Here is an 18,199-nt window from a genome sequence, read left to right on the forward strand (position 1 = left end):
AGATATTTAGTGGAAAGGTTTTTAGATTAATATGGGAAAATCAGATTCCCATCTTCAGCTTTCTTATCCTACTATTAGTTTAGGTAAATAGATCTTCTCTACTTTTTTCAAGCCCTCCCACATTTTTCTTCACAGTACTTAATTTTCATTCAAGTGAGTAGGTATCTCTTTTTCTCATTTATATTCTCCACCTTTCTTTCAATTTCAGATGGATTTCGACTAATTGGAACATTTAATTCCTTGAATGTTAACATACCAACTAACTAGTAATCAAGAGCTTTATTTCCCAATCATAAAACAATACTGAAGAGCAATATAAAAATTCATCTGAGATCAATTCAATCAAGTATACAGAAGAAAATGTGTAGTTGGATTATTGTTCCATTAAAATGCATAGTTCTAATAAACTATAATCTAAAAATATTCTGTAGTTTAGATATACTCAAAAGGTAATATACAAATACATGTTTCTAAGCTGCCATTATAACACAAGAAGCCTATTCTATATTAATAAAAAAATGCGTAGAATACATTTGGGAGAGAAATGAAAAGAAAGTTTTGAAAAGTAAATGTATTAGTAAAGGAATGCAATTGAGTTGGGAAATGATTACCACATTCTAATACATTAACATTTTTATATGTTCAAACGTAAAAGTAAACACATAATGGGAATGGAACATTATCTTCAAAACTGAGAGACATTAAGAGCTTTGTAAAAGAAAATGTGAAATATTCAATATCTGAATTCTTTTTCATCTATTAGCGACTATAGTAATGTTTATTCTTAAGAGTTAAGGTTACATTTGGTTAAGATTAAATGTAAATGGCCTAAATTTAAATTTAGGAACAAGTTGATTATTAACAGATCTTCTATAAAACTGAGGAAGAATCAAAAACAGTGAAGTATTATGCATCCTTATATATAACTTTTCTGTTTATATACACACACCCATGTAAATTGTAATTGATGTGGTAGATCTCAAATAATCATCAAACTCCGAAGTTATTGTCAGTTCCAGAATATATTTTTTCTAATTCAGAACATCTGCTTTTAATAAAGTCTTTTCTTTCTCTTCATCAGAGGTGGTATTCGGCTGGTTTGCACCAGTTCGTGCAAACCAGTGGCGGCAATTTGGACAAGGTTGGTAAACCGGTAGCGATGGTTGGCTGGCCATGCCCCCAAACCGGTCCCCCTGTCACCGCTCGCTTACCCCGCCCGCCTCGGCCAGGGAATGCACCATTCCCCAGCTCCCCAAAACTGCCCGCTCGCTGTTTTGCCCTTCCTTCACCAGTCACCCCCATTTCCCCTCCTTTAGCGGCCCCGGCCCTAGCCCCGCTTCCTTCACCACCACCGCCTCTTTGTTCGGGCTGTTTACCTTCTGCGGCAGCTGGTCCAGATTCTGGAAGACAGCTGACCAGAGTTTTCAGCAGCCTCCAGCCAGCTGCTGCTGCTGGGTAGCAGCTAGCCTGGCTGGCAAAGAAGCCTTGCAAGGCAATGTGATGCACGTGTGCAAAGAACATGGCAGTGACAGCAGCAGCTTTTCTACCGATCTCCAGTACTTTTCGGCAGCCTGCTGGGAGTCTTCTTTGCCACTTCCCAGCAGCAGTGGCTGGCTGGGGGCCGCCAAAAACTCCGGTCAGCTTGCCTTCCGGAGCCTGGATCAGCCACCACGGAAGGTAAGCAGCCCGAACAGAGGCGGGGGGGGGGAGGAAGAGGGCCCATGGCTGGGGCCGCTAAAGGAGGGGAAACAGCATGTGCCAGGAGCATTCCCTAGGATGTGACAGGCATGGGCAAAAGTTCGGCAGAATGACGTCCTGAGCCCTGTGGAACCAAGTATTGCCTTTAGGGATAAAGGCCGGATCAAGTCTCAAAATCACCCTGTCGGAGTGGATGACACATAGGTCCTGGCGGACGGACAGGGCTGCCAGTTCCGAAATACGACGGGTGGACGTTATGGCAATGAGGAAGGCTGTCTTGAGTGTAAGGTGTTGGAGAGACGCCATATGCAGAGGTTCAAACGGTGGAGAGGTGAGCGCCTGTAAAACCACTGACAGCTGCCAGGTGGGGTACCAGTGAACTGCGGGAGGGCGCAGGTTAGTGGCGCCTTTGAGGAAACAGCGCACCCTGGGGATCCTGCCGAGGGGCAGGGTAGGATCACCAGATGGTGAAGAGAGCCGCTATCTGGCGTCAAAGCGTGTTCGGGGTAAGGCCCTTGTCGAGTCCGCTTTGCAGGCAATCCAAGACACGGGACACAGGGGCCATGACCGGGTCAAGGTGCAACTCCTTGCACCACTTGGCAAATGTAGCCCAGGACGAGTCATAAACTCTAGTTGTAGAAGGGCGCCTGGCTGTTTGAATGGTGCGCACCACCTCCTCCGACAGTCCTTCGGCTCTCAGCAGGTCCCCTTCAAGTGCCAGGCAGCCAATTGGAGCCATTGGGGCTCCGGATGAACAATGGCCCCCTAGCTGAGGGAGACCTGATCCGGGGGAATCCGCCATGGGGGGGACACTGACAGGCTGACGAGGTCGGCGAACCACGATCTCCGAGGCCAATGAAGAGCCACGAGGATCACCTCCGCCTCCTCCACGATGACCTTGTTGTGAACTTGCGGAAGGAGAGGGAGAGGAGGAAAGGCATATAGTAGGCCCCTGGGCCAACTGCACCGGAGCGCATCCATCCACTCTGCCCCTGGCGAGTGGTAGCGGGAGAAAAACCGCTGGAGTTGCGCATTGTCTCTGGAGGCAAAGAGGTCGACTGTTGGAGTGCCGAATCTGTGAGACAGCTGTCGAAACAGCGCAGGATCCAGTTTCCACTCTGCGGGGTCTATGGTGGTCACGCTTAACCAGTCCGCCTGGGTGTTGTCCACTCCCGAGATGTGGTCAGAGCGGAGGGATGCCAGATGACATTCCACCCAGCGGCCCAGGGTCTCCGCTTCCCTCATCAGCTTCTTGGACCTGGTGCCGCCCTGGCAGTTGATGTGCGCCTTGGTGGCCACGTTGTCCGTCATTAACAGAATGTGACGATGGCGGATGGACTGGCGAAAGTGATGTAGGGCCAGCCTTGCGGCCCGCAGTTCCAGAAGGTTGATGCTGTAGGTTGCTTCTGTTGGGGACCACTTGCCTTGAGCCACAAGATGACTTATGTGTGCCCCCCAGCCGGCGAGGCTGGCATCTGTGGTGATGACCATCCGATTGGGCTCCTTGAAAAGATGGCCCTTGAGAAGCGCAGGGGACTGCCACCAATGGAGAGACCTCCTCACCATCGGGGGGACGCGCACCAGCCTGGAGGCCCTCTGGTGGGGTAGGAGCAGCCATTGAAGAGCCCTGGAATGGAGTCGGGCCCAGGGGACGATCGAGATACAGGAGATCATTTTCCCCAACAGCTGTGACAGGAGGACCACTGGAACTTGCCTCGCATGCATCACCTTGTGGGTCATGGACACCAGGCCCTCTAACCTGTCTTGGGAAAGGAACACCCTGCACAACGAGGTATCTATCACCGCCCCCAGGTGGTTGAGTCTGGTGGTAGGGGAGAGGTGGCTTTTCTCCAGGTTTAGTGAGAAACTGTGGCTCCTGAGAGCCCTCATGGTGACGCGGAGGTCCCGCAAGGCCTGCTGCCTGGACAATGATTGGATGAGGATGTCGTCCAGGTAGCATTGCGCCTTATGGGCCTGCACCTGAGTTGTGCTGCTACCACCGCCAGGACCTTCGTGAAGGTCCTGGGCGCCGACGACAGGCCGAATGGAAGGGCCCTGTATTGAAAGTGTCAGCCGGAGTAAAAGAAACGCAGGAACCTCCTATGCTGAGGGCGTATGGGGATGTGGAGTAAGCCTCCCTTAGATCGATAGAGGTGAGGAGGTCTCCCTGGCGGATCCCCGCCAGGATGGACTGGAGGGACTGCATCTTGAACCTCCGATAGGCAATGTGCCTGTTGAGGTTCTTGAGGCCCAAGATGGCCCTCCATCCCCCCGAGTTCTTGGGTACCAGGAAGAGAATGGAGTAGAAACCCCGCCTTTCCTGGTCGCGGGGCACCTGCTCTATCGCATTTATCTCCAGGAGGTGGAGAATTTCCTGGTTCATAAGCTCTCTCTTTAGAGGGCAGGAGGGAGTGGGACATCGGATGAAAGTCCGAGGTGGAGGAGGGGACAGGAATTCCATGGAGAGGCCCTCCCTGACAATCTGGAGGACCCAGGCGTCCTCTGTGGTCTGGGCCCAATGGGAGGCAAACAGTTGGAATCGCCCCCCTATGGGAGATGAGTTCGGGCAGTCACTTGGACTTACGGAACGGCCTGTTAGAGGCCCCACCGCAGTTGAACTTGCGAAAGCTGAATTGTTGCCTACCCCTGTCCCGAAAGGAGGGCCTGCTCGGGGCTCTATCCCCCGATTGACTGGGCGTCCTACCAGAGGAAGCAAAGGTGGATGAGGTGAAGGGCTCCGAGGAACAAAAGGACTGCCTTCTGGGATAAGGAGCGGACTTACAGTTCTGCTTCTTGGTCAATGATGGCAGAACCTTCCTCTTGTCTTTTGACTCAATAAGGAAAGGATCTAGAACTTCCCCAAACAATTTGGACCCCTTGAAGGGGGCAGAGGCCAACTTCCATTTGTTTTTCTGATCCACCTGCCAATGGCGGAGCCAAACGAGGCGGCGGGATGTTACGTTGGACGCCAAAGCCCTAGATGCGAATTTGGTGGCATTAAGTGACGCGTCAGCAGCGTACTGGGAAGCCGCAATGATCTTAGATATGTCCTGACGGAGGCGCATGTCCCCCGCCGGGAGTTTGGTCAGCAATTCGCGCAGCCAAATGACGGAGGCCCTGTTGAAAATTGATGCGGAGGAAAACGCCTTAATGGCCCAGGCAGCCGCAAAGTGGGTCTTGTGGCAAGCCTTCTCCGCCTTCTTATCCTCCGCCTTAAGGCCCTCCAGCAGGTCTGCGGGGAGGGAGGAGTTGGAGGTAAGGGCAGCTATGGGTGAATCCACGGCTGGTAGGACCAGGAGATCCTCCAGGGCGGGTTCCATGGTGTAAAGTTTTTTGTCCGCTCCACTAGGAGAAGACAGCGTAGCCGGTTGGGTCCACTGGCGTTGGATGAGATCCAGGAACAACCCGGGGACCGGCACCAGTTCCTGCTGGGGAGTAGGAACATCGAACATGGCTGTGTGAGGGTTGACCGGAGCCGAATCAGTAGGTGGTTGGGCGGGCTTGGGTTTGATCCCTACTTTGATAGCAGCCTTAGCCTTGTGAAGAATAGATTTAAAGAGACTCGGCTTAAAGAGCTCCGAAAAGGCAGGAGTGTCGGGCGGGAGGTCCTCGTCCTCCAAGAGCTCCTGTCCCTCCTGGTCAGGATCCTCCAGGGCGGAGGCCTCGCTAACCACGGAGGACTCAGGTGAGGGGTGGCGGACCCGCTTAGCTGGAGGTGGAGCAGCCTGGTTGGCCTGAGAGACGCTTGGAACCACCGGAGGCAGACCACGTTTACTCATGCCCTCTGCGATGCCCTTGGCAATGGCACGGGCTACCACGGCCTGCATGTGGGGCGAGAGCTCGGGTTCCTGATCAGACTCGGGATCTAGAGCCATGGGTTCCTCCAGATGGGGAGGGGCAGCCTCAAGCATATCATCCCTGCTGGGGTTTTCAGGAATAGGGTTCTGCTCGCAGGCCCAAGAAGGAGCTGGGGAGGCTGGTTCCACCAGCGACCTGTCAGGGGACAAATCTTGGGATTCGACCTCCTCAGCCATCAAGGCTAGGGGATCACCCCTGGGAAAGGGAAGGGCGAAGGAGTCCCCAGAGGGGAGAAGCCGTGGGGGCCTCCTTGTCCGCCTGGTGCCGGGCCTTTTCAAAATGCTTGTCAAGCGCTCTTTGGCGCCTTTCAGGGTCTTTGACCTTGGCTGCGGATGGGGTTCTGGGGGGATGTTTACCCTTGGCACCCGCGCCGCCCTTGCCAGCCCCACCGCCCCTGGTGGGGGGGGATCCCTTGCCAGGGGTTTGGGGAGGACCTGGCCTGGTGTCTGAGGTGCCTGATGCGCTGGGCAGCTCCATGGGCAATGACCACACAAGATGCAGCAAGACACTGGGCAGGAGGATTGGGAGGCCGGAGGCTCTGACTGGTACTCTGCAAGAGAACAGAAGAGATTGCTTGAGAACAAGATAGTGACAAATTGAAACTGACATAACAATAAAAACAACAGTGTACACCAGTCGTAGTCACAGGAGGTGAAGGGGCCTGCAGTCGAGGCTGCAAGGCCCGGCAGGAGATCAGGGAGGTCCAGGCCCAAATGGCGGGGAAAAAAACCCGGAGGGGCCTGCATGGCGATTAACGCCCTCCCTGTGCCAGTGCGAAGGCCACCAAGTGACCCAGGCACCAGCGCCGCCTAGAAATCGATGCAGGTGGCCGAGGGCCAGCTGGGGAGCCCCAGACAAGGCCCCCAAATCACTCAGCAGTCTCCTGATGAAGCGTGGCCGAGCGGTGTGGCTTTTCCAAAAAGGTGCGAAAAATACGCGCCCAAAATGGCCACCGGAGAAAGCGTGGGGACAAAGGAGGCGAACAGCCGACGGGGCCAAGCAGACTCACAGGAGCCTCGCCGCTCATTGTCGTGCTTTGAAAAAGCGAGCGGCAGGCCTCCAAGCCGGCCCGAGCGGCGCGGCTATGGAGCACCACCACCACCACCACTCTTACCTCCTGGCCTCCTTAGAGACGAAGTAGCTGGAAAAAAACAGCAGCTAGATAAAGGAAAACAATTAGAAGTAGGAATGGAGGAAAAGGAGGAAAAAAGGAATAGATATAAGGAGAGTCCAAGCTAAAAAAAAAAGGTAAATTCAGATGGAACACTCATAGAAACAATCCGAACGGGCTGACTGAGGAAAAATTCTGGGGAGTGGCAACACTAGGAGGTGTGGTCAAAGGAAAAAAAGTTCCTCAGTCCAGGGCAACCAGACTGAATTAACCCATTGCTTGGACTCTCCAAGCGGTGCAGAGGAAAAACAGTTCAGCAGGACTTCTAAACTGCAGTAATTTGTTTTGACTTTGAAGAATACCCTAGCTTTTTCTAACACTTAATTGAAATTGTCCTTCCTCTGACTTAGATTCATTTCTCATGCCCTGTATTATGGAATGATAAAGAGCAGCTCTGACCTTCTTCTAGGTGACATCCTTTCAGATGCTTGAAAAACATTATATGGTCCCTCTGTCTTTTCTTCTCTTCTCCCAGATAAACATTCCCAGTTGTTTCAATCCCACTTTTGCTTTTCCATTAAAGGATCAATTTAAGAATCCTTATTACCGGTATATCCATTCTCCATGTTATTTACTTTTTAACCTCTTTAAGATTGCCAGATTGTGTTTATAGAAATGCCTTGTGTATCTATGTTTGCTTTTATTTTCTTAGTTTTTTATTCTATGTTGCTTTTATCTCTATGTTGCATTTTCAATTATTTTGTTGATTGCTGTATGTATACAGAAGCAAGGGCTGTCTTTTCTTGTGCCTCTTAACCTGTAATGAAAGTGTACATTTGACATTGCGATTTGAGGAATAGGTGCCTTTCAGCATATCCTTAAATATTACCATATAGATGAGCACCTGCTTATTGGGATTTGGGATCTAGCTCAGTCCCTTTACCGAAATATTTCTACTGCAGAAAGGTATTGAGCAGAACGTTATTAAAAGATTATTTTTATATTTGTTTTGTTGTTTTTGATAGTGTTGCACTTGATTTGACTTTCTAAGTTTTTTTTATTTTCTTATTGGCAAAGAAGATAAAATGGAAGTAAAATGAGACCTAGACTAAAACATATTTTCTTTCAATATGCTAACTTTACACAACTACAACTGTTTTTCAGTAACATATCATGAACATGTAATCTCTGTGGGTAATCAGAAGTGGTAAAATCCAATAACAACTGTATCGCCTGCTATTTTTACACATTTCAAGCAGCCCTGAGACTGCAAGAAGCTACAGTGACATTACATACGCATGCATACAAATCTTCCTCATCTTTCAGAACATCTGCTTTGGAAGCTTAAAACAACATAGAATGTTATAGAAGTTAAAAATAGATCTAATATGAACTGGCCTACCACATTTTCACAAACAATTTAGAGAGGACTTGTAGTAATTAATGCTGGGGGATTACTATTTCAATCTGCCCATGTTTTCTAGCCCTTATGAAATCATTGTGAGGATCTGAAGGAAAGTGTTATCAGTACCTCAGTGGAGGAGGCTGTAACTTCCTCAGTGCTAGAGCATATGCATGTAGACAGTCCTAGAACCAGTCTCAGGTATGTCCATAAAAAGAGCTATCAACTTCCTAAAATCCAGGTACCAGTCAAAGCCTAAGCTTTGAATTATAGTGGTGCTAAAAAGTTTGTGGACCTTTTTGAATTTTCAATATTTCTCCAAAAATACAGCTTAAAATAAGTCCTAAAACCCAGTTAAACAAATGACTTCAAAACATTACATCTTGATCACTGATTTAATGAGAAAAATGAGCCAATGCTACATATTTGCGAGTGGCAAAAGTATGGAAATTTTTGCTTTCCGTAACGGTTGGGTCCTCCTTGGGCAGCAATAACTGCAACTAAATGTTTCCGCTAACCATTGATCAGCCCTGCATATTGGTTTGGGATTTTAGTCCATTCCTCCTTACAGAACAACTCAGGGAGGTTGGTGGGCTTCCTCAGAGGTACTATCTGCTTCAGGTCCTTCCGCAACATTTCTGTAGGGTCAGGACTTTGACTTGGCCACTCCAAAATATTAATTTCCTTCTGCTTTAACCATTCTACGGTGCTACCCTTGTGTGATTTTCAATATAGTAATGAATATGTTCAATAAAAAGGACATATTTGTCCTTTTTTATTGAATATACAGACCAGCAGACTGTATTAGTGTAAAGAGATTTTGTACTTTCTTAGAAAAGATATAAACTTGTTTCAACAGTTATGGTTTGGCAAATTCACAGATTCAGTTACAAGTGTAGTATAACTTACAAAGTGGCATTTCTTGTTTTGATTTTTTTAAAGAAAAATTAAGAGGACTTAGTGGAAGTTTTTAAAAAGGAAAAGGAACTAGGATAGCCTGATAGTTCCAGTATGAATTAACTACTTGGGGACAATGAATGCAATCTCAACAGAAGAAATTATTAACCTCAGTATCAAGAATGCAATCCACCATAATAGTGAACATAAACTAATTCCCGAGCATTGCCTAAATTGTATTTATTCGAACAGTACTGCGCATTTTCTTTCACTTTGGGTTTTCTGTCACATATCATATTATCTGATCTTACAGAATGACACAATGGACAGACACTGGGTTTCAACATGGAACATTTTAGTTAGTAATTATATTCTATTGTGAATTACTTCACTGGATGGCTTTGGGCTCAATGGAGAAAGGTGGGATGCAGCAAATACAAGAATCCAGCTTATTAACTACACACAAGTCTGTTAGAAAACTACATTTTTTGATCAACAGCAGTAAAAACTGATGAAGACACTAATTACATACAGTAGTCTGTCTCAAGTCACTTTTGTCATCTGCTTGTACTGTTCAGAAGCAAATGACAATGATCAAACAACTGGGCAGAAACACTTCTCCTGATTAGCCTTAGCAGATGCTGAAACAAACAAAGCCTGTGCAAAAAAAGATTTTAAAAAGTTGCGAGACAGCATAAATGGCATTGACAATAAAGCACGACAGAAAATGCAATCTGCCAGATACACCAAAAAGAGACATAGGAGATTTTCCAGCTGCAACCGCTCCAAAACACCCCAATTGAAAAACAATACTGGAGACTAGTTCTAAAGATGTCTGATGAAAGGCTGCTGGAATAACAACAGTTCAATTAATCTCTGATTTCTGAGTCTCCCTTTATATTGGTGAATGATAAGGAACCTCATCCAAATGCTGCTAGATGAAACAGAATGAGCTCCTTTATAAAAGTGTACATAGTATTTTAGGCCAGACTTTTGTGTCCTTTTATTATAAGGCAACCAGAAGTTTGAAAAGTAAAAATATTTTTCAAATTCCAAGAAAATATTTTAGAAGAAATAAAATGAAAGGCAAGGTTGTATTAATAAAGAAGGCAAATGGAATAAATCCATTCACTAAACATATTGAGAAACGTTTTCATTTCATTCAAAACCAAATGGGCTCTTTTATGGCCACCTTGTATACATATTATTCTGCAATATGAGAAATTATGCTATGAGAATGTATTGTTTAGATCAATGTTTCTCAAACTTGGCAAGATGTGTGGACTTCAACATCTTTCTGTTTGGAGAGTTCTGAGGGTTGAAATCCACGCATCTGAAAAGTTGCCAAGTTGAGATATTCAAAGATACAAATCAAAGCACCAAATAGTTAACAAAATTATTTGCAGAAAAATTGGTTTTTTTTGGGGGGGGGAGGGGTGTTGCTTTCAAATGTATACACAATAATATAAATAATTATAACCAGCAGTAGATCTATTCTCTCAAGTACAGCAGGATTTCAGCATGAAAAACAATGACACAAAAAGAATCCAAAGTTTGCTTAATTTATTTGCCTGGTTGGAAGTTCAGCACAAAGAAATAATCACTGTTATATCATATAGTTCTTTAAAAGGGTTTTCTTAGGAGAGATGATTTCTAATAAATATACAGGTGCTAATTTCCATATTATTAACAGTAAAGGTTTTCTCCCTTTTAACATCTGCAGCTATTTTTTAGTATTTTCAAATAATAACTATATCAATATTGGCCATTAAAATACTAGACACAAATCTACTAATTAGAGCTGAAATTCTCTAGGCAATGTGTTAATACTGTAATCACAGTCGTCTTTTTTTAAAAAAAAATAGGGCAAAGCTATAAAAACTGCAAGCATACATTAGCAAATTAAAATCCATCAGTAATTTCACAGGGCTTAAATTCAGTTTATGGGAAAATTTAGATCATTTCTAAAATCAAAAATGCAATTGTTAATTCATAAAACATCACTAATATTACTACTAGCAAATTAAAGATTGCTACATTTGATATATGAACACTGTACTGAATGCTACAGAATGGCAACAATCTGATTTAGTGATTAAACATAGCTTTGTTACATTGGACAGCTCCTATCTTAGTCTATTTCATTTGTACATCTGTTCATACAGTACCAGTAAACAACACTTTTACAAGTTGATGCTATCATTAGAATTTAACATTAAAAGCAAATGAGTATCAAAGGAAGCATTTTAGAATGAATTGTTATTCCCCCAAACTTTTAGACATTTCTCATTAAGCAGACTTCCAAGCAAATTTCAAAATATGGCAGCATTTAAAAATCTTTTAAGGTTTTTTTTTCTGATACTATCTTTAAAGTCCCTTGATGGACATCTGGTACCCAGAAGAGGTAGAATAATTTTACTTCTAACATTAGCTGCAGCAGTTTTTTGTTGATTTGTTAATATTATTTAACCCTCAATCATCTCTTCATAAGATCAAGTAGGGCTCTAAAATGAGCTACATATCAGGAGCTTGTTAATCCACTGAAAAACTAAATTGATGCAAGATTTCTTACTCTAGGTAGAAGCTGGCTTTTGATCACTCTTTAGTCTGCTAGGAATAATGCTATCAAAGCAACAGTGCTTTCCAATATGTAATAGTATGTAAAGTTAATATATTTTCATTTCTATTTTTAATATGGAACCCTGCTTTCTATGAATTAACACTGCTGATTATTGACTGTAATTAAATAAATTTGAATTTTTGAATTTTGTAGAATTAAACATTAAAGTATATTCTATATTAATAAACTATAAATATGGAGATGAAAATGGGATAAATGCATTTATTGTTAACTCATAGAAGCTACACATGTAAGATCATGGGAAAGAAGCAATCTTAATATCTTAAGTAGACCCAATTTACACCTTTAAAAACGTAACAGTCCTTATGCTCTAGTTACCTCCCATGTGGATGCTATAATAATGTGTTCTACATGGGACTGTCTTTGAAGAGTATCCAGATGCTTCACTCAGTGCAAAGTAGTGGTGGCATAGGCAGTTACACGTGCATGTAGAGTGGTATACAACTTTACTCTGTGAGCTACATAGGTTTCAGTCTGCTTCCGGGTCTAATTCAAGATGCTGATTTTAACCTTTAAAACCCTCCATGACATGGGGCTGGGTTATCTGAAAGACCACCTCTCCCACCCTAAGCCTTGTGGAATCTTTTCCCCTCAGGGAACACCCATCCCTCTTAACATTCCACAAGTTCCTCGAAGCCTGGCTATGTTACCAGGCCTGGGTATTCTAGGATTGGGTAGATTTTGAGATGGCTCCCTAACTGGAGTTAATAACATTCTCTCCTGTTTTGTGTACCTCTTTTTATTTTTAATTATGACTTATGTATTTTTTATAATTGTGTATACACCGCCCAGAATCACTTTAAAGTGAGATAATATATATGATAGATAAATAAATTACAATGCCTCAGTCCTTCTGCTTTTATATAGGAGATTTTCAAGTACCTGAACTCATTTAATTACATATATTGGTATATAACTAGATCTCCAAAGTCAATATTTATTTTGTTTATGCTCTTGTTCACTCACCTCTCCATCGCTGTCAGATATAATAATGAATGTATCCACAGAATGTGTTAACTTTGCATTTGACAGGTCCGTTGGCTCTTCTTCTTCTCCCTGATCTTTGGAATCAGGCTCGTTTGCAGTTTTCCGCTTCTTCTTTGCCATCTTTTCCACTGAAACAAAATGCATTAAAGCTTTTTAGTTGGTTTCCTTTCTTTTTGACAGACCGTTGCCTTATTACCTTGAAGTGAAACACCCTAGATTCCATTCTAATCATATTGAATGGTGAATGGAAAGCATTAAGAGATGTTCATAAATCCCTGCTCATCCAATTAAGGGTACCTTTTAAAGCAGATTAAGGTGGTATAACAAGTTGCAAATAATTGCATATTCTAAAGGAAAAGGAGGGGAAAAGGGGAAAGAGGTTAGTTAACCCTTGTGCAAACGTTACACATTTAGTATCAGGAACCACCAACTATTTTCCCAATACCACATTAGCTTCTCCAATACTGGTGCAGAACCCACCAAGTGAAGGGAAGGGAGTCAGGTAAGATTCAGCAATCTAGAAGGGAAAACCAATATATGAGAAGCAATTGCAGTTTTCATATTCAGTTAGCCATAGGATGGGGTTACATTTTTCAGACACTGTCACTCACAAGGGCTTGGTACACTGTAGAAATGAGGCAGAGGTGAGAAGAACGGCAAAATGATTAAATGACACTTTGAGGAAGGGAAAAGATCAAGAATACTTGAGTTTCCTTTTTTTTAAATTAAGCTTCTTGCTAAACAGTGTTCTCATTGTGCCCTCTACTGGGCTACACTACATTAATTCCAGAAAAGGTACTTTGCAGGTACAACATTGAGAAAACCTGTGACTGTTAGCTCTGGACATGCGAAGAGTTAGGAGAAACAGAGGGAAGACAAGTAAAAATGTAATTAAAATTAAGTTTTTTTACAAACTATACATAGCATTCTACAACAAGCAAAACTTTTCTGGCAGTCAGTTCAACATGTGAACTGATCATAATGTATTTCTCACTTAGAGAGCTTTTATAGAAACGACTTAACAACCTTGTGGTTCACAATCATTTATTCACTTAACCATCATGGCAATTTGCTTAACAACCGCAGAAAAAAACTGCAGAGGAAAATTGGTGACTCACTTAACTGCCTAATTTGGCAATGGGAAGTTCCAGTTCTAATTGTTTTTGTAATCGAGGTCTACCTGTAGTTGACTTGATTGTAAGAAGAGCATTAAGATAGCCAAGAGGCTGCTTATCCAACAACTAGATTCCAATATGGATTCATACAGCACAATCCACCAAAAAGACAACAGGGGTAGAGAGAAGCTATTATCTTTTTCTATATGCTCAATGCTGTGATGCATAGATACATAATTCTCTTAGCTTTCTAAACTGCATCCTTGTTAATCAACAAAAGTCACAGAATAAAGCCTATTCCTTCACACTGTGCTATATAAGCCCATTTCCTAATGGTAGAATAATTGCAGTGGTGAGAAACTGTTTTGATATGAATTGGCATCAAATAGAAAAATGGGATCTTGCTACAATATAAAGAACAACAATACAGTTTTAACTGTGATAAGAAAAGGGAACAACAGGAGAGCAAGAAAAAGAAGTAAAGATTACACAAGATAAATTTAGGTGGCTGTGATTTTTACTGAAGGGTTTTTTAAAAAGAGGTGACTAATATTGCTTGTCTTGAAAGAACTTTTAGGTTAAATGAAAAGCAAGAGACAATGGACAGAGTTATGAAAAGCACCAGGCTACAACTACCCAAATCACAGGTAGAAAGGGCTAGGCTAGCCTTGCCTTAGTTCCCATATTAACCGCTAGTATGTATTCTATCAATCCATAGAAGCAGATAACAAAAAAAGTAAGTTGAGGAAATTGATTGATGAATGCAACACTTATAATATTGTAGCGGCATCATTATTTTTCTTCAAATACTATTTACTATTTGTGATTTTATTATATTTTCTTTTCATATAACAAAAATAAAAGGTCAATAAGCTTAAGATTATATTAATATGCAATTCTCTCTCCATATTTTACAAATTTGATTTTACAAACTAAGACCTGTGTACGTTTGAAGTTACTGTTTAGCTTTTTCAAGAAATATGAATCAAATCAAAGATGCTAAGAGTACAATTTTACATGCTAAATTATCAATTATGTATATATGTATGTATGTGTGTGTGTTATTAAAGCAATAAAACTTGTCTGAAAATATATGCATAATTTCTATATTCTTCCCAAATATATATATTGCTATAAATCTATAAATCCAAATACCAGAATTTTTTTCAAACCTATTATTGTTTATATAATTATTATTCTTGTCTATTGTTGTAACTGCCTATGTTCTTCAAGATATCAGCTTCCCCTTGTTTAACATGGAGGTCTGGTTTTTAATTTTTTACAGAAGTATCATATTAACTCATTTCAGTGTTCTCATGCTGAAATTAAAACAACTCTATGCTGCCCTGAATTTTCTGTATTTTTTTCCCTAAAATTCTGCTTCTTTTTATATCATCCAGAAGTCTGAACTCTCTGGAAAGTTCACAAAATGGATACTTCATTCTAAATTAGACCAATAATTTTCATTTGGTGATTTTATTGTTTAATATGCAAAAAGTAAAGAGGAAAAAGAGGAGAAAAAAATGAAATCTTACAATTATCCTTTATTGATATATTATATTAATAATATATTTATGTCATCGCATAAAATTGTGGGGAGGGCAGTAAGAAAGATTTATTTAACAATAGGAAGAAAAATGGGGAAATCAGCATATACAATTGATACACACAGCTCGTTTTAAACAATCATCTACTCATGATTCACACTAGTAAAATGCTCATTCAAATAGAGATAATTCTTCAGACCACTGTACTGCTGATGAAAAATGGATATCCTTCTAATCTTATAGCATACAGGAATTATATCTAATTGAGGGGAATGTCTATACTTTCCATGGTAGTCAGTTCCAATCATCCTCCAATGTATAAGATGTGTCAAATATGCTGAAACAATGCTGAGGTACATAAAATGGAAGGCTGCAAAGATTGTAAAGCTTCTTGCCTAGATGCCATTTGGATCTCTACAAACTGTTCTGCTTCCTGTTTTGGGGCAGCTGGTTGGTAATTCTACTATTTGGTGCCCAACTATCAACTTTTGAATGCAAAAGAAGTAGGATTCCCACACATTGATCTGTCTTTCGGAAAATTAAAATGTTAAAATGCAAACATTGAAGTAATTTGTATAGCGCCACCTCTTGACAATGTACCACAGAGGTGTATACTATGTATACTCATGGATAAATCCATTTGTAGATAAGCCAACCCTCCAATTTTTAACAGGCTACTGCTAAGCAATTGGCTGCTATATGTGCACTTTGGCCATGATGGGCTTGAAAACCTGAGCTCTGGTTTGCAATCAAGCCAAACCCAATTTTTGGCACCTAAATTTCTTGGCTTATCAACAAGTATACATGTTAGAGCATTTAGCCCTTTCTTTCCCTATAGGAAAATAAACAAAATAAAATGTTATTTCAAGGCAATAATGCAATGCAATAAAACTTTTAAACTTTAAGAATTAAAACGCAGACCTTGAATGTATTTCACAGAAATTACCAAGCTGCCGAGCAGACAAATGAATTAAGCGGAAAAAATGAAACACATAAAATGTTGTTTCAGAGATACCACAATAAAGAGCCTTCTGAACAAAATCTCTTAAAGAGAGAATAGGAATGAGAATGATTATTAAGGTTTAAAGTTATTTATACAGATTAGGAGAAGATCTCAAGAAAAATATAAAACATAATAATGAAGATAATCTGAAGTAGAAATGAAGAATAAACATCTAATGCCATGTTTATGCAGAAAAATAAAATAAAACTTAGACAACACAGCATACATTTCTGGTTACATGTTTTAACTATTTCTACGATTCTGAACTTCTGCACTTCTCCAACTTTTGGGGAACTGAAAATATTCATCACAGGTTTTGAAGAGATGGAAGCAACGTTCTTTTTTTCCATAAATGTCTGTCCTTCACTTTAAAAAGACCAAATTTCTTTCATATCCAGAAGAAGGATGTGCAGGGTATATATGCCACTCTTAAAAGAGAATGTCGATTTAAATCTGTGGTTTGCACTCTGGCAACCAAGTTACATTGGTAATATACGCCAATTCTGAGGTGACTCACAATTCCTGTTCTATAGGCAAATTTTGCTATTTATTAACCAAATAAATGAGACGTACTCTATGGGAATTAAATTAATCATTAACTGAAGCTACCTAGCTAAAAAAAATAGAATACCCCAAACTGCTTTCCAAAACAGTATATTGAATTTCTTAACTTATGCCTCAAAAAACAAAAGCATTTTATTTGTAAAGCATTTTAGTGTACTGATCTGTACATTAAAGGTTGCATATCAAAGTGTATCAGATAAACATAAATAAATACAATGAAACTATATTTTAATGGACTAATTGGATGAAGGGCAACCATTATTCCCCAAAAGCCCAACAAAGCAAAGATTGTGTCAATATAGCACTGAAAATGCTGTAAACTATACCATTTGCATCACTGGTATAATGATATAAAATACAATAATAGCATTTGGACCACTGAATGCAATATCTAGAGAAATTAAGATGTTACTGTATTTAATTTTTTCTCAACCATTACTTCAACCTCCAATATTACAGGAGGCAAGCATAAATAAATAGAGCCATCTTCAAAACACTCATCTAGGATCTTCTGCAACTGCTTGCTTTCCATATTTCTTGATATAATATAAAGAAATCTAGAATCAGAGTAGACAGAAAACCCTGTTTTAGCATTATTATTTTCAACTTACAGAATGATGCTGTGCAGAATAAATCCAGATGTTTTTATCTTATATTAATGTTTTGGTATTCACTGAGGTACATTGACGAAGACCACCCAAAAAGCAAGATTTGTGCTGGATTTAGTTCCTTCAGCTCATGCTTCATCGTGACTTCAAGTTACTATAATAACTCATGCTTATACTCTTAAGTTTTCAAAATGGCCAATAGAGATTTAATCACAGAACTCTTGTAGCAGCTCTGAAACTCAGAGACTACTGTCTCTTAACAGTGTTCAAACCAAGACAAGTGAAAAAGCTCTAAAAATGCTGTTATGATTTCTTACTTTTCCCCACATTCACTGCCACACCCTCTCTTTCAAAATCTGGTGTTTGACAAATACCAATGCTCAGTGTCAGCTAAACAGAACAGTTATCGAATTAATAGCTGCAACCAATCCTGTACATTGCCTACTAGGATGATTTTATAATCCCCCGCTTGTTAGTAAGGATTTTTCTTTTTCATTTTGAAACTTTTCAGAACATTTCTCTCTCTCAGTGATCCATTAATAAGGAAAATCACATGTGCCTCATTTGAAAACCTGCATTTTTCAAGGTATCCTTGACAATAACCCTTTTTACGACTGCTACTTCCCCTCTTCATCATTTATCACTCTGCCAAATCAGAGAACAATTATCAGTGAGATAATTCACAATCTTGACAGTTTAAAACATTCAAATACAAAACCAAAAACAAATAACTCTCATCTTTGAAGTTCAAGCAATAGGCTTGAATAC

At 41.2% G+C, this 18,199-nt stretch overlaps 1 protein-coding gene across 3 annotated transcripts in view; it reads right to left on the bottom strand.

Annotated features, from left to right (window-relative positions):
- UIMC1 (ubiquitin interaction motif containing 1) overlaps window positions 1-18,199 on the bottom strand; it is a 103,617-nt gene that overhangs the window by 75,048 nt on the left and 10,370 nt on the right. For all 3 annotated transcript variants that reach the window (XR_014175086.1, XM_081949317.1, XM_081949316.1), the window contains exon 2: window positions 12,574-12,722. Coding sequence is in view for 2 of the 3 variants with exons in the window: in XM_081949316.1 (XP_081805442.1) it covers window positions 12,574-12,722 (149 nt within the window). In the remaining variant the exon portion in view is untranslated. The remainder of the gene's footprint in view (window positions 1-12,573; window positions 12,723-18,199) is intronic.

Source organism: Natrix helvetica (assembly GCF_964273705.1).
Source record: "Natrix helvetica genome assembly, chromosome: 1".
NCBI classification, from domain to species: Eukaryota; Metazoa; Chordata; class Lepidosauria; order Squamata; family Natricidae; genus Natrix; species Natrix helvetica.